We start from the raw sequence: 17269 nt of genomic DNA, 5'->3' as shown, positions 1-17269 counted from the left end.
CACGCAGACGCACGCACAAACACCAAAATACTGGTTACAATTAATTTGATTTTAGTAGTTTAACAAAGTATGAGTTTGCAGATACTTACATAAACAAGTGTTATAAAGCATTCCTAAAGGTGTTTATGAATGAGGGCCTCCTTTGTTATTTGTTCTAAATCTTTCAAATGAAATATTCACAGCTAACAGCGAGAAACCACAAACAGACTGAGGCCTGCTGTCACCACTCCCAACCAAGCAATATGTTGCAAGCCTTGACAAACCTGTTTGTTGGAATATATTATCTAATTATTCAATTAGATCATGCTGCATAAATCACATGCATAATATACAATCTCCAACATCTGTTGTTGTTTTTGCATGTTTGCATGTTACTTTTTACATGCAAAGGGATTATGTGAATGAAAGTGCATTGATTTTGCTTATATTAAAATCCTCTTACACAGTAAAACCCTCAAAGTGTTAATTTATGCATTTGTAATGCAGCCAGAGAATGTATACGTGACGTGTTGTGCTGCAACCCGTTGTGAGCTTATAGATCGACTAATTTGAGTATTTTCATTAATACGTACAGTACTATGCCTATTTGAAATAGGGTTTTAACTAGTAATTGAACTTAAGACCTTCACACATAAGATGAATACAGTGATATTTATTGATAAATACAGATGTTAAAGACATGAAGTAGTATTTATGTATACAATTATGTTTCATATGATAATAATAATAAACTTTATTTATAAAGCGCTTTTCAAAACAGAGTTACAAAGTGCTTTCCAGTGGCATATAAAAAGGCAATACATCAATTAAGAGACACTTACTGGAATAAAACAATAGCAATAAAGCGTTACAGCATTACACAGAAGAAATAAATAAACAATACAAATACAACAATTCCACATAATGAAGACAAAACAATAAATCTAGGGGAAAGTCTGTGTGAATAGGTGGGTTTTTAACACAGTGATTTAAAAAGAGCCACTGAGGTTGTGTCCCTCAGGTTTTGGGGTAGGGCATTCCACAAGTATGGAGCCCTGGCTGCGAACGCCCGGTCACCCATGGTGACTAGTAGGTGACAAACAACTTTACAATTTACAATTTAGGCATTTAGAAGACGCTCTTAATCCAGAGCGATTTACATTAAGCAATAACAAAAAAGCATGGCATACATCACATACATAAAGTAGTTATCATGAAACATGGGTAAGCTAAGAGCGTAACAGTGGAGTATCTATATAATGAAACTATATATAAACTATGCATACTATACTATATTATACTATACTTAATTAGTACTCAAGAAAAGTAAATGCAACTGGGTAATCTGGTGCACGACAATTCAGGGGTCAACAAGTCACCACAGTTGTTCTAGACTTTGACTGACATGGTCAAAGTACAAAACAAAAAATCACAACAACAGCATAATAATTAAGCAATAGAGACTGCAGCTCCTGAGATCTTATTGGTAGACTGCCCTCAGGGAAACTGCATTATGGGTCAGTGTGATGAACTCATTAAGAAGCTTACAGACGTTCAGGCAGATTCGGTTTTGCTCTTCTAATCCTGAAGATTACCACCCTACAAGCCTGCTGACTGAGAGTGCTTCGTCGCGCTGTACAATTTACATTGGCTAGTATTTAGGGATGCATTTGCAAGGTAGATTTAATCAAACACCATGTGGATGCTCTTTTTTATTTCATTAATATCACGTGGTGTCTTTTATGGATGAAGATATGTTTTGGTTTTAATTAAACAACAGGGGTAAAGATTTCATTTACAACAAAACTACAAACCAACACGCTCATAAGAGATCTTTGGAGAAGAAGGATCATCCCTCTTGGAGGCTCTGATGATGCCTCTGGCTCCCTATGGTGAAATGGAGAGCGACGCATGTTGTGAAGAAACTAAGTCTACAGAGGCCATTTCTGGGTCTGCCGACAAAGACAACAGAACAGAGAAAGAGCAGATTCATGAGTCCGTACAGGAGCATGAGGAGCCACACGGGAACAAGGAGAAGGAACCTGAGAGCCAATGTGGAGGGAGTGAATGTAGTGGGAAAAAGGCCTCTGTTGGCCTTCCCATCCTCACGCGGATAAGGCATGAGGATGGGAAGACGCTTCAGAAGAGAAACAGTTGGAAGACAGTCCGATTTGTTGACCCTTCTATAACAGAGGCTGAGGAGGAAAGGGACAGCTCTGCAGATAATCTGTTCCCCGAATATGAGACAGAAGAGTGGACTTACTCTACATTCGAGGAGCTGTTCGTGACAGAAAACTGGGAGGACCTCAATGGTAAGCCTATGATACACAAATAGGATATACATAATTTATGCACATTGTACCTGGAGTCAGGATTCATTAATAGAATACCGTATACACATTTTGGTACATGCACAATGTCTATTTGCTTAGTAATACTTTAACCACATTTGGCTACATTATTGGGCACATTTTAAAATAAATGAATGTAAATGTGTAAACATTTAAACACATTTTATATTTTCTTAAATATATTATGAACCTTTATTGAGAAAGGATATCCCCTTGAGATGTATTATCTCGTTTTCTAGGGGGTCCCTCGAAATGTGATGTGTCAAATGTGTCAGGCTCACAATGTGTTGTAACGTGTTGCTTATGTAGCTTGTACTGTATTATAGGCGGGCCTAAGTGGTTAAATCTCTCTCTATTTGACAGTAGCACTCACTTTGAGTGGTCATTTCAGATCTGCAAGACAACAACAACAACAACCAACAGACAAATGACAGATGAGATTAACATTGTTTACACAACATGACCTTCCTTTCCTCCTCCTCATCCAGATGAGCGTCTGTTAAGGAAGAAGGTTCTGAAGCCTGGGCTTCCAGATGCCTTGCACCCTGCCTGGGGTCAGGAGGTCACTGTGAAGATGCAAGGTTTCATGGAGGAACGCACTGTGGTGGAGAGAGACTGCAAGATGGTCTTTGTCATAGGAGAGGGAGACGTAAATCAGGTGAGGGCTTTTAACCTCTCAAGCTTCTGAACAGCTGAACAGGTTCCTCCAGTTCACCTGTGTTTGGCTATACACCTAATAAGTGAGTACCATCGCAGTCCGGCGGAAACCATGTCCAAAAGAGTTCCTTCTTAATTATTTGAAAATGAAATACATAATCATTATCATCGTACATCGTCATGACGTAACTTGTCGATTTGCTCAGACACATACGTAAATTCTCCATTCATTGTCAATGGGAATTTTTGTCCTTTGTGTAGGATGAAAATAGCCGATTTGCTCGTCACATATGATGTAAATTCTCCATTCATTGTCAATGGCATTTAATGTTTGTGTTAGGACAAAATAGCCGATTTGCTCAGACATATAATGTAAATTCTGAATTCATTGTTAATGGCATTTATTGTTTGTGTTCAAAGATCGACACTATAGCTGAATGTAGGAGGGGCTAGCACCCCTCAAAAACATGAAAAAATAATAGTGAAAGTAGCTGATCTACAAGCCTATAATGATATGATCAAAATAGGGATGCCAGGTTGAAAGTGGTTACGTTTGTCTTTGTGTTTTATTAATTGCGAAGGCAGTGAGCACTTACTATGAGACCTAGCAGATCATGTCTGTCTGTCTGTCTGTGTGTGTGTGTGTGTGTGTGTGTGTGTGTGTGTGTGTGTGTGTGTGTGTGTGTGTGTGTGTGTGTGTGTGTGTGTGTGTGTGTGTGTGTCCCCGTGTCCCCCCCCTTTGTGCCCATATATGGAGCTGATTTGGCAAACACACTCCATATTTGGACGGATAGCTGCTTTGGGGACTCCTTATATGGTTATAGCTAAGTTAAAAACTTAACTTAAAAATAACTTAACTTAAAAAAATAATAACTTAAAAATAAATCTTAAAAAACCCAAATATGTACGAGCTGCGTTCGCTTCCCGTGTTTGCGCGTCTTACTGGTATTTTACCAATGGCGTGAGAGCTTGTGCCTATTTGCGATCGCTGTGAGCACTTACTATGAGACCTAGCAGATCATGTTTGTCTGTGTGTCCGTGTGTGTGTCCGTGTGTCCCCCCTTTGTGCCCATATATGGAGCTGAGTGATTTGTTTGTGATTTATGCAACACACTCCATATTTGGACGTATAGCTGCTTTGGGGTGCTGCTTATATGGTTATGGCTAAGTTAAAAACTTAACTTAAAAATAACTTAACTTAAATATGTACGAGCTGCGTTCGCTTCCCGCGTTTGCGCGTCTTACTGGTAATAATTACATTGGAGCCATTGGACACAGGTTCTTTTCGTTTCATTTCCTGAAAAGGCCAATAACGACGAATGACAGTCATAAGCTCTTATAAGTTAAAGGTGAGCAAATTATGTGCATAGATATAGTAACATCTACCGACAGCAAACTGTTCAGGACGAGTTTGGATTCAACATGCAGAGAATATGTGACAGCTGTTCAAGAATATAACTGTGTGCAAATACAACATGAGTAGTGCAGTGAATTGATGCCATGCTGTTTCAAACCTGCAGGCCCTGGAGGAGTGTGCCACGACTATGCGGAGGGATGAGATTGCATTACTGCTGGCAGATTCACAGTTTGCTTATGGACATTTTGGAAGGTAGGGATGCTGCCACATTGCCTTCGCCACATCGCGTGACATGGAACCATCCATCCAGCTTTTGCATATCTTTGTAAATCTGAGGACTATTTATGATGCTACCTACAAGCCATGGGGAGGATGTTTAAACCAGAATTCCAGATTTACTCAATTATCCTGATTTCAAAAAGTATCTATCTTCTATCATCACTCTGTAAGAGGCCCAGGGATTTTGTACCTGTTGCTGTGGGGGCAGCCTGGTTATCTTCAGTAGCAGGGTTAATGAACCATAAACAGGAGCAGATGGCCTAGCTCCCCCTAACGCCATTCAGAGGTGGCCAGGGGCCAACACCTCCCAGCCTAAGGGAGGACAGTGCTCATATTACAGCCAATGGCTTAGGTTTATAACACTGGCCTGTGCCATTAAAAGGGGCAGTGTAAACAGAAAGGAGTCTGGTTTGTTACTACCCAAAAATGTGTTCTTGTGTTTGTCTAGGTTGTGCTTACTTGGAGATAACATGAACACATTATGAGGATGAGATTTCAGTTTTCCACCATATGAAAAGGATTGGTCACCTAGTTTTTAGGGGTTGCCATGCCATATGTAGATCATGCATCATCATTTGTTTTTATCATACATTTTATAGCACATTCTCCAATTATTACATACGTTATATCAAATGTACATTATATTTGTTATTTTGTTATTCAGACTTTCACGAGTGCCAGGACAAAGCACTAAGGCTGGTCCTTTGAGGACAAGTGCGCCGTTCAGTCACGTATTTCCGGATCATCTGATGCATCATAAACAATTACATCTGGTGTCTGGACATCTGTAGCGAGGAGTGATACAGAAAATAAAACATATCACATCACTGCTGTCAGGCCGAAACCTTGTATATCTATATTTCATGTTCTTTACCGTATGTGTGTCTTTGTCGTACAATATTGTCGTGCAAAAGTAGCAAAAATAACCGATCTGCAAGCTCATAACATAACATGCAATGCGTTGAACTTGTGTGCTATAAAAGGCTGAGTTTTATTTGACCACAAGTGGCGTAAATGTAGAAGCAGTGGAGATCGCTCATTCCAAGGTGGCCAGAAAATGGTTTATTTTCATGGTATAGAACAAAGTATGAATTATGCTTGTGTGTACATCATAAAAGCATAATTCCCCAGCACTAACTTTAGAAGTCATAATTGTACATCTCTGCATTATAACATCTCGTGCCCCCAATGCAGACAACGGCGCACTTTGAGCACGTCATATGTGTGTATTGTTTCGGGGGCAGTGTGACGTGTCTGTGTGGCTCTTCGTGGTCTTGGTGTCTGTCTAGCCTGTAGCGTGCATGCGTGCAATCAGTGTGTGTGTGTGTGTGTGTGTGTGTGTGAGGTCTTGTTTGTATTATGGTGCTCCAGAGAGAGGTCACAGTGGTTGTTAAATTTGGTTGGGTGTGTGTCTGTGTGCATGTGTGCATGTGTGCGTGTGTGTGTGGGTGTGTGTGTGTGTGTGTGTGTGTGTGTGTGTGTGTGTGTGTGTGTGTGTGTGCGCGCGTGCGTGCGTGTGTGTGGGGGGGGGGGGGGGGGGGGCGATGGAAGTGAGAGAGGTGCTGATGGGTGATTTTTAGGGGGCCGTGGGAGGTGTGAGACTGAGTATAAGAAGAAATCTCTGTGGCCGTGGTGAGTCACAGTGTGTGTAGAGACCAAGAGAGAGAGCGAGAGAGAGAGAGAGAGAGAGAGAGAGAGAGAGAGAGAGAGAGAGAGAGACAGACACCCGGAGCTCAGTTAATGATTGTTTTGATGCAGTTGATTAGGGTTGTATACCGTAGCGTAGAGTCAAATGTAACCTTGCCCCTAAGGTAGACAATCTGGGCACCATGCCAGCTATGTAAAGGCTAGTGACACACTGAGGTTGTTTGTTCCCATAGTTTCCCATAATAATTTAAAGAACTAAATACTTTACTCAAAACAATTTACAACAAAATAAGTTATTGTTGAAATAAATGATTTGGTCTGAAAATGTGATGTTTGCATTGCAACATATGTTGCAAACATCCAGAAAAGATCTATGAGAGCAGTATCTGATCAAGGAAAAAAGGCAAAGAATTAAAAGTGAGCTGTCATCATCATCATTTTTCGATCTATAATAATCATACCGGTATTTGTTTTTGAGTGGTGCTAGCCCATCCTATGCCCAGCTTTGTGCGTCTGTGTGTACCCCATAGTGATGATTTTATTGGCTGTGCAAAGTACATATTGAGGATAAAAAGTGAGGGCAGAAAATGTAAGACGGAAATTGTGATTGGCTGGAATGAGAAGATGTATGATGATGTATGATGTTACCGGTATTAAGAGCACCCCTCACATCACACGGGTCGGGTGTGATGTTTTCCATTTCACTTCCCGTTTCTGAGGGGCGTTAGGCACTCTTAAGCCCAGCTTTCCAGATTTGTGTAAGCACAAACATTGAAGACAAAAGTGAAAACCCGTTATATATGTGGCTGGTAGAGAGATGTCAGACATTGCGCAATCTTCGAGAAATACAATACTTGGACTGTTTCAGGAAGAAGCCGGGAATACACCAGGAAGACATATTTGCATATTATAATATATTATTATTACTAGTCCTTACCCGTTTGAATATATGAACACCAAATTATGTACAGTGTGGGTGATGCGATTTAATAGATCGTATTATTTATGCCCCCTATGGACGAACATGGAATTGCTTTTGGCTCTCTGTTGATTAAACCACCCTCGACATGTGATTACAATTTGGGGTGGATTGGACATTCCGTTCGTGATTTGTGGCATTTTTTGTAAAAATAGGCCCCTCCCACTAACTTGGGAAGCCGATTACAGCCGAACGATATGGACTATGAAAATTCTGCCTGTGGTGTTTTAATCGGATAGTTCCAGAGATTTGGACAAAATCTGTAGGTGGAAGAGCAAAAAGTGTGATTGATGATGTATGATGATAAGAGCGCCCTCACTTCACACAGGTGTGATGTTTTAGGTATAAAAAGTTCTTAAAAGTCCTTAAATTGTCACTTTACTGTCATCTGGGGACCCCCCCAAAATCAGACTTAGCTAAATGTGAGTAGCCTATATAGCTAATAGGGCCCCTCTCAGAGGAAGAAATCGTCAGGAACCACAATTTCCCTGATTGATTTCAACCGACAGCGGTAAGGTGGTTGTGACTAAATCGGCTGTAAGGAACACATTCTGTCAGAACTGGCGGCAATGAGAACGAGAAATGAAATGGGAGCGACCTTTCTCTGTCACAGCATTCATACTGTCTGTTTCTGACACAAGATATGATCTGATATGATATTAGTACTAGACCCAGCGGCCTTGTATGCACACATACTGTACACACACAAGAAGCATGCGTCAAGCATGCGTCACACCCATACAGTCTGAGATGGGTCTGCAAGGACAAGGACCAAATCCCCTTCAGTTGGCAAGCCAAACAGCAGATATAAACACTATGAAAATAGACAATATAAACTCAAAGGTGACATGACACGCTGTGAGCTTATAGATTGGTTATTTTCGGTGCACGACCCCGTCGTGTGACAAAGTAGCCTATAAATTTGGCGTAGTGGAATAGTATTTTTGACTGACATGAACATAAAACCTTGAGGGCGGATTCTGTCAATGCATTTCAATGGGAAGGGAGCGTATTTTTGGAGAAATCCGCAAATGGTAGCAAAACGCTCCATTCCCATTGAAATCAAATGCATTGGCAGAATCCGCCCTCAAGGTAGACTAAAAGTGCGATGTGACTGTGCTCTCAAGCAGTAGCAGTGATGTTCAATGAGGAAAAAGTGACGACAGCGAGTGTATATTGATCAGTCCTGCGAGCTGATAAAAAGAGGGTACAACCGCCTTTTTGTGTTATTAAATAGGAACTGTTTATATTAACACGATTGGACAGAGGGAGAAAAGCAGCATTTATCTGCTTCAAATAAACAAACTTCTCCATTCCTATTGAAGAGCATTGCAAAAAGGCGGCTACATCACACTCAAAATCCAGTGTGTCCATACCCTAAGGCAGTCGTGCTGACAGAATCTGCTGTCTTGAGAGATTAGGTTAAGGGTGATCATAGGATTACCCTCACAAATGAAAACACTGTAGTAGTAGTAGTAGTATTTTTGGCGACACCTCTGGTAGCTCTGTTGTCTGTAAGAATTGCAATACCCAGAATTCAGTTTGAAACAAAACCACAAGCACTACTCCAAAATGAATTTGATTGATTGATTGACTGATTGATTATAATTACCGGTAATAATATTTCATAACGAATATTCACGAAGTATAGTGGGAATGTACAAAGTTTCACGGCAATCGGATGTTGCGTTTATGATTTGAGGCATTTTGTTAAAAACGAGCAACTCCTGCAAACTTAGCCAATCAGGATGTCTAGAGCAGTGGTTCCCAAAGTGGGGTCCGGGGACCCCCAGGGGTACCTGAGGGAGTTCCAGGGGGGACCCATCTATTTTGTTCATGTTCATAAAGTGCTAAAGTGTTTAAAGCAGTGTTTAAAGCAGTGGTTCCCAAACTTTTTCATGTCAAGGAACCCCAAATTGACACTACTTAGCCCGTGGACCCCCATTTGAAAAGATATGCCAGGGACCCCCATAAGAGAAGACGTACACATTTAGACGTCTGTATACATTTAGACGTCTACATTTAGACGTCTACATTTAAACGTCTACATTTAGACGTATACATTTATTTGTTATCCGTGTTGCGAGGATGAGGGGGTACCTGGAAAAATATCTACCCCAAAAGGGGTACCTGGTCCAAAAAAGTTTGGGAAACCCTGGTCTAGAGAAAGGCCTACCGATAGGAGTAATATAAAAAAATTGCTTAGAAAAAAATCGGCCTCCTGGTGGTGCTCCAAAAAAAATGCAGGGCAGAGATTGGATCCCGGGCTCCCCCAGAATTAGTGTGACTCTGAACACCTAATTGCTTAAATCAGCCTCCTGAAATGGCTATGAAATGTTTGGGGAATAGGTTCTGTTCTGGCATCCACGGTGTGTGTAGGCACACAAATACAAAAATAAGCCTACTGGCCTGTAAACGTATTTCACATTGAATTGCATAGATCTACTAGTGTTGGCAGCCACAGCAGCTCTGCATGAAATTGTGGAACCTTCATTTTTGCAAAGGATGTTGGCAGATACGATACAAATAATTAAGAAGCAGTAATACAGTACAAAAAAAAGACCCAAAAGAATATAGAGTTATGGAAGGGTTTTGCATGAGAGTCATTATCCAAGCAACATTTTAGATTTGAATAATTGATTGGACACCTTCATCATGCTGTATTTCCTCAGAAGGCCATTCCATCAAAGTCACTGCTGTCAGCTGTAGGCATTTTCACAGACTTGGGTTTGCTTTTCAACACTTGGTAACTGTGTTAAACCAGTTTTTCATTTTCACTGTGAGCTTCCTCGTTTATAACCTCTGCACTTCCTCTTGGATTCCCTGGATTCTGCTAAACATTCGTTGCTGTCGGGAGGAATAGGGGGGGGGGGGCTAGGGGGTCTTGAGCACGCCCTTTCTCTAAAATGAAATGAAATGTTATTAAATGTGGGGGCCAAAAAGGGCTTGTGTGGGGGGCCAATAAGGGCTTGTGTGGGGGGGCCAATAAGGGCTTGTGTGGGGGGGCCAATAAGGGCTTGTGTGGGGGGGGGGCAATAAGGGCTTGTGTGGGTGGCCAATAAGGGCTTGTGTGGGGGGCCAATAAGGGCTTGTGTGGGGGGGGCCAATAAGGGCTTGTGTGGGTGGCCAATAAGGGCTTGTGTGGGGGGCCAATAAGGGCTTGTGTGGGGGGGGCCAATAAGGGCTTGTGTGGGGGGGGCAATAAGGGCTTATGTGGGGGCCAAAAAGGGCTTGTGTGGGGGGGGCCAATAAGGGCTTGTGTGGGGGGGGCAATAAGGGCTTATGTGGGGGCCAAAAAGGGCTTGTGTGGGGGGGGGCAATAAGGGCTTATGTGGGGGCCAAAAAGGGCTTGTGTGGGGGGCCAATAAGGGCTTGTGTGGGGGGGGGCAATAAGGGCTTATGTGGGGGCCAAAAAGGGCTTGTGTCAAAAATCGGCGCGCTCTATAAAGCGCGCCCACACATGTGCCCTTTTCTGGAGTTTGAGCCCCTGCCCCCAATGCTCTCTGCACGGCCCGAATGCATTTTGTGTTCACTTGACGTTACATGAAATATACTACATCAAAACTGCAATGTAGAGAAAGCTTCTATGTTTTAACTATGGTAGGCTTTTACGTATATACAGCCACTCATGGCCTGGTGCTCATAGCGAAGTCACTGCACTGCTATCATTTTTGGCAAAGACTTCTGTTCTTGGCAGAGAAGTGAACCTCCTCAGTGACGCATGTTGGAGTGCTGTTTACTAGGCCACTGGGATATGTCGAATTGTTCAATGATCCCAGCCCAGATGGACAGTGTGAACCCAGAATGCAATTCAGCTGTTTCAGCAATGTGCCTTGTGGGAGTTGCGTTTATGATGAAATAATATACAACAACATGTAATTACACATCTACACTAAACCTTTCGACTGCGAGACATGCATGGAGTCACTTTGATAGCTGTGTGTGTTCCATACACAGCTATCGCAATGACTTTCTGAGTTAGGAATAACAACAAACAAGTTTGATTGAAGGAGGCGGGTGCCCCAGGGGTAGAGCCTACTCAAATGGCTACCTAAGCCTTGACGACTACCCACTTTGCTGGCCCAGCACTAGCCACAAGTTTGAGTGTATATATATATATGTATTCAGAAAAGTGAAACTTCAATTCATGTTAATGTACTGTATGCAGCCTGAACATTTCCCTTATTGGATGATGGTTATTACCAGTGTTTGATTTGCTGAGGGTTATGGGTCGTTCTTTATCACCATTGGGGATTCTGTTTGGTCCCTGTTTCTGGTCAGACTGAATTAAATACATTTCCCTTTGGAAAATTTAGACTGTCTAATTTGGCCAAGTGGTCCAGGTGCATGCCACATAATATAGGCTTTGGCCTGACAGCGTGTCACATGTTCGAGTCCCGTTCATGACGACCTTTGCTGCATGTCTCTCCCCTTCTCTCTCTCCCTCTTTCCTGTCAGTCTTCACTTGATGCTATCTTTTTTTTTTTTTTTTTTTTTAAATGTCCCCCTTCGGATTTTCTTTTCTTTTTTACTGTACCGTTGCCTACTGCAGTGATACTCAACCTCAGGCCTGCGGGCCACATCAGGCCCGCGGGACCATTATGACTGGCCCACCAATGAAAATCTAAAAAAAAGTTTATCTTTAATTACATTATTATAAGTAATACTATTAGAGTTGTACTATTACTCGAACGAAAATAAAAGCTTGGGGGGGGGGGGGGGGGGGGGGGGGGAGATGCAATGCAAATGAAAGACATATACTGTGTATCCCTATTCCCTGACATAATTTTATAGCTAAACGGACAGAATTCTATTTTATTTGAATGATGAAACCCAGCTGCCATTAATAGTTGGAAATGGAAATGGAAATTGCGGAAATTGCGGAAATGGAAATTGCGGAAATTGCGGAAATGGAAATTGCAGAAATTGCGGAAATGGTAATTCCGGAAATTGCGGAAATGGTGGAAATGGAAATTGCGGAAATTGCGGAAATGGTAATTGAGGAAATTGCGGAAATTGCTCTTCACTTATAGCTATCTATTTTCAGGTAGATTGTTTTATTTTACTCAGTCAGCCATATCACTACTCATTTTTTTTCATGAAAAAGGTCATAGCTGGGTAATCTATTTTCAGGCAAATTGTGTTTATTGTATTTTATTTTACTCAGCCATAACAATTTATTTTCTGTTAACCAACTTGCTGGCTGGCAGGCAGGCAGACAGCTACTCATAGACAGGCAGACAGACAGCTACTCATGGAGAATTGGACAGGCAGGCAGTCAGACAGCTACTCATAGACAGGCAGACAGACAGCTACTCATGGAGAATTGGACAGGCAGGCAGACAGCTACTCATGGACAATTGGACATGCAGGAAGGCAGACAGCTACTCATAGACAGACAGACAGCTACTCATGGACAATTGGACAGGCAGGAAGGCAGACAGCTACTCATAGACAGACAGACAGCTACTCATGGACAATTGGACAGGCAGGAAGGCAGACAGCTACTCATAGACAGACAGACAGCTACTCATAGACAATTGGGCAGGCAGGCAGACAGCTACTCATAGACAGACAGACAGCTACTCATGGACAATTGGACAGGCAGGAAGGCAGACAGCTACTCATAGACAGGCAGACAGACAGCTACTCATGGACAATTAGGCAGGCAGGCAGACAGCTACTCATAGACAGGCAGACAGACAGCTACTCATGGACAATTAGGCAGGCAGGCAGACAGCTACTCAGACAGGCAGACAGACAGCTACTCATGGACAATTGGACAGGCAGGCAGGCAGACAGACAGCTACTCATAGACAGGCAGGCAGACAGCTACTCATAGACAGGCAGACAGTAAGACAGCTACTCATTGACAGACAGACAAATAACTACTCATGGACAGACAGACAGACAGGCAGGCAGGCAGGCAGGCAGGCAGGCAAAGAGCTACTCATGTTATGTTATTATGTTATTATAACAGCTACTCATGTTATGTGCAATAATTTGTGCAGTTATGGAAACAGCTCTTTGTGTTTATGCAAGAAAATGTAACACATTTATTTATTTACATATTGTGTGCATGCACATTGTACTTTGATACATTTTGCGAAAATAAAGCAATTGAAAGAGAGAAGTTATCAAGTATCATTAATGTCGTAATTTTATCTACTGGCCCCTGGCCCCTTGCCATTTTTGTAATGTGGCCCACAGGTAAATCAATTTGAGTATCCCTGGCCTACTGTATCAAGTAGTTAACGTTTCGGTCACTACCAGGGGTCATCGCCATGCTGGCTTGTGGATTGATTGATTGATTGATTGATTGATTGATTGTTACCGTGTGGGGGTCCCCGTGGGTTTCCCCGGAACATCCAGACCCCCAGGAACGCGCCCAGGGGGCCGACCCGGTTCCGGCGAGCCTTCCCGTGTCCGAAACGGTTGGGAAATTACAGAGTTACCATGTGGGGGTTTCCGGGGGGTCCCCGGAACATCCACACCCCCATGAACGCTCCCAGGGAGCTGGCCCAGTTCCGGCGAGTCTTCCCGTGTTCGAAACGGTCGAGAAATGACAGTTACCGTAGCTTTCCGTGCTTGGACAGACACGTACTCTACACATGCAGTAGGGACACACATTGCTGCGTAATGGAGCGGAGACACTGCTCAAAAACGAAATCATCATATAGGCCCATTTGAGCCGAATCTGGGTTGAACGTCATTTGTTGAACTCCCTCTGTTGTGGACTTGTTGACAGTGGCCTGTGTTGGTGTGGGAATACTTGAATTACTTTAATTATGTTGCTCTTATGTGACAACCATACAATATTGGATAGTACATTTACCTGTACTTAATTAATTATTACATTCCTGTAGGCCGGCAAGTGTGGAAGCCTTTCCTCGTAACTGTCTGGACACACCCATATCCTGGCAATGCAGCTGTTTAAGATAACAGTGGCATTCTCAAGAGAGAGAAGTATGCAAACAAATACACCCATAGACCAAACTGACAACATGTTAAAGAGAGTGAACTCTGTAATGAATGGGATGATTTCTAATGATGCGTGAGGGTTACTGCGGGCTTAACCAGAAATATGGCATCATATGGTAATCTCTGCCTCCCTCTCTTTTTCTATCCCTTCCAACAACAAGGAAATAGACTGGATGTGTCCTGTGTCATGACTGTAACCACCTGGATTCAAACTCAGGTCACGCACATGGGAAAACGCTTCCAAAGGACAAGGGTGATATTAGGCTTCTGGGCTATATAGGCAGAGCTACTCTAGGTTACACCTCCCCAAGACTTGAAAAACAAGAAGTGACAAGAGAAAAATAACTAGCCAGAACTTGTTCTGCTTACTACGATTTTTATGAGTGAGTGTGTACACTACGGCTATGCAGGCCCGAATTAACAATGGAACTTAAGCGCCAAGGCCCGCAGCTTGCAGGGCCCTGTGCGAGACTATTTCAAATAGGTACAGCTGTTGCTTCCGTCAAAACCGTATTCATAGGTCACCGATTTCAATGTAACGCAACACAGGAACCTTTTGATTTGGTGTAGCGCCAGGGCCCTCGGAGGGGTTAATTTGGCACTGCAGCTATGTGTGTGTCTGTATGAGTGTATATACTGTAAGTGAGTAGATGACAGTATGTGCTTGTGTGTGTGTGTGTGTGTGTGTGTGTCTGTGTGTGTGTGCGCGTGTTTCTTTGTCCATGCATAAAACACGCATGAACAAATGCACACACACATGCACAAATGCACACATGCGTACACACACACACACACACACACACACACACACACACACACACACACACACAGAAAAACACAGGCAAAAATCCTTGATTATGCAAGCTAAAATGTTGATTTTGCAATGGAATGTGCCGGTTTTTATGTGATTTTATGCAGAAAAATGATAAATGCGAAATATGCGGAAAGTTGCGATATATGCAGAACGTTGTGAAATATGCAAAAGTGGCAAAAAAGATGCAAAACATGCAGGGTTTTATGTGGTTTTATGCTGTAAATTATGTAATCGCATATTACATTTTTCTGGAGGGTCTAACAGAGAGACATACAGACACACACGTGTACGCTCCATGCCTCTCCTTGTTGCATAATCTAGCTCTTATCACCAGTGTTAACCTGATACAGCCTGGAACTTGAAGTTCTGCTTTATGCCCCATATACTTGCAAGAAGGACATTTACAGGGACACTACATTGTTTAAGGATTATTTATGGTTTTTCTTAGCTTTTATGCAAATCTCCATTCCTTTAGCTGGTGGCCTCCCCCTGCAATGTAGAGACAGAGGAAAGAGAGAAAGACATACAGAACACACGCATCATGCACACACCAGGGGAGGTTAATCTGGATGTGTGAGGGTGATCACGTAGAATAGCTCTCTGAGCCCATGGTTGTGTGACTCATCCCCCATGACACACAGCAATACAAACTGTATGCTGACTTTTCACATACAACTCTAGAGTGCAAGATTTCACTCTAACTTTAAGGCTAACGTTGACAGAAGAGGGTGATAAGAGCAGACATGGATTATTTTTGTCTTTCTTCCTCCTGTTTACCATAGCACTAGAGATTTCAGCAGCAGTCTTGAGCGAACCTGCAATTGAACGCCTGGGTTTACATTATTCTTTTTTTAAGCTTTTGGCCTCTGTTTGCAGTTTTCCTGGCACACCCGCAGCAGGCCAACTAGAAGCCACACCCAGACCTCAGGAGCACGCCAACATGCACAGACAACCGTGACACACACATTCGAGATAAAGATCACAACACTGGCTTCTCAGTATGTGTTCTCCTGCTGCTGCAGCTGACTCGGTCAAACATGTTCACGGAGCATATACGCTGAAATGTATGAATCAAATGAAGGGAAATAATAGTATCTTTTAGATACTTAAGACTAGATTTAATGTCACTCTGACATGTTTGTATGTATTTGCCTCTCGGTTCGAGTGTTTGACCAGTGCATGTGCCTCAACTAATCTCTGCAAAGTCTGCATGGATGTTTACCTTTTTCCTCTCCTGCTTGCAGGCTTATCTCTGTAGTCAACACAGCCGGGCCCCAGCTGTAATATGGCACTACCCTCAATGTGAACTTCTGCTTTTGTATTTTTGGCTGGACCAGCAGGTTAGCACAATACACTTAACTTAACTGATTGAGTAATGACATTAAAATATCGCTTTGCCCGTTGGCTTAACACTAGCCAATACTGCTTTTTAGTTGGCTGTTTGCAAGGAGCGGTAGGCTACTGTATTTCCTTCTGTGGTAGTGTTCATGGTACAGTACATTTATTTTGTCTGCATATAGCACACAGACTGTATGGTAGGATATATCATGGGCGTCACACCCACAGAAACATATATGACTCAATTCCCCTAACATTTGCCTGATGTTCTTGGAGCATGTCTTGAGTGTCTTGATGAGGTCAGATCAACATATGGAATGTCAGAAGGACGGGTGGGGAAGAATCATAGTAGTAAATGCTACCTACAGTTGCAATGAAAACCTTTTGGCCAATTTAGATTGATTGGCCAATGGCCAAACAGCCATATTGCCTTGTTTTCTTTTTCTGTTGCAAATCTGTGGACCTCTCTCAGAGTTACAGTGTACTGCCACAGGCTCTGACACAACTAGTGTTCCAATGGATCCAATAAACAAGAGTTATTAGCCACAAGCTCTTAGTAATACCTTTCACTGATTAAATATTTGTAACACCTATAGACCGATGTGAACCAAACTCAATAGCATTGATTTATGAAAAAAGAAAGGAGTGACATAATGACGATACAAGGTTTCCGACAATATGAGAGAAGAGATTATTTTCACACGATTTCATCGTCCTTGCTAACATTACAGAAATCGCTTAGGCTCAATCGTATCGCCGGGATTACCCTTAAGCCGTTTTGAAACTGCCAAAAAATTATAATTTCAAAGTAAGCAAACAATAATCTCCTGGTGGGTTCTAGCTAGGTCAAAGGCTGATGTTGTTGCAAACATCCCCAACCCCCTACA

At 42.5% G+C, this 17269-nt stretch overlaps 1 protein-coding gene across 1 annotated transcript in view; it reads left to right on the top strand.

Moving 5' to 3' along the window:
* Positions 1 to 1852: 1852 nt before the first annotated feature.
* The window catches only part of fkbp16 (FKBP prolyl isomerase 16), a gene marked incomplete at both ends in the record, with an annotated part of 41055 nt that continues 25638 nt past the window's right edge, over positions 1853 to 17269 (top strand). The window contains 3 exons of the mRNA XM_080762160.1: positions 1853 to 2291; positions 2819 to 2988; positions 4508 to 4596. Of these exons, the coding sequence (XP_080618286.1) occupies positions 1853 to 2291; positions 2819 to 2988; positions 4508 to 4596 (698 nt within the window). The remainder of the gene's footprint in view (positions 2292 to 2818; positions 2989 to 4507; positions 4597 to 17269) is intronic.

This window comes from Protomyctophum bolini (assembly GCF_963924005.1).
Source record: "Protomyctophum bolini genome assembly, chromosome: 4".
In the NCBI taxonomy this organism is placed as follows: Eukaryota; Metazoa; Chordata; class Actinopteri; order Myctophiformes; family Myctophidae; genus Protomyctophum; species Protomyctophum bolini.
Note: the sequence above shows the minus strand (reverse complement) of the source record. Positions and strands in the feature narration are given on the sequence as shown.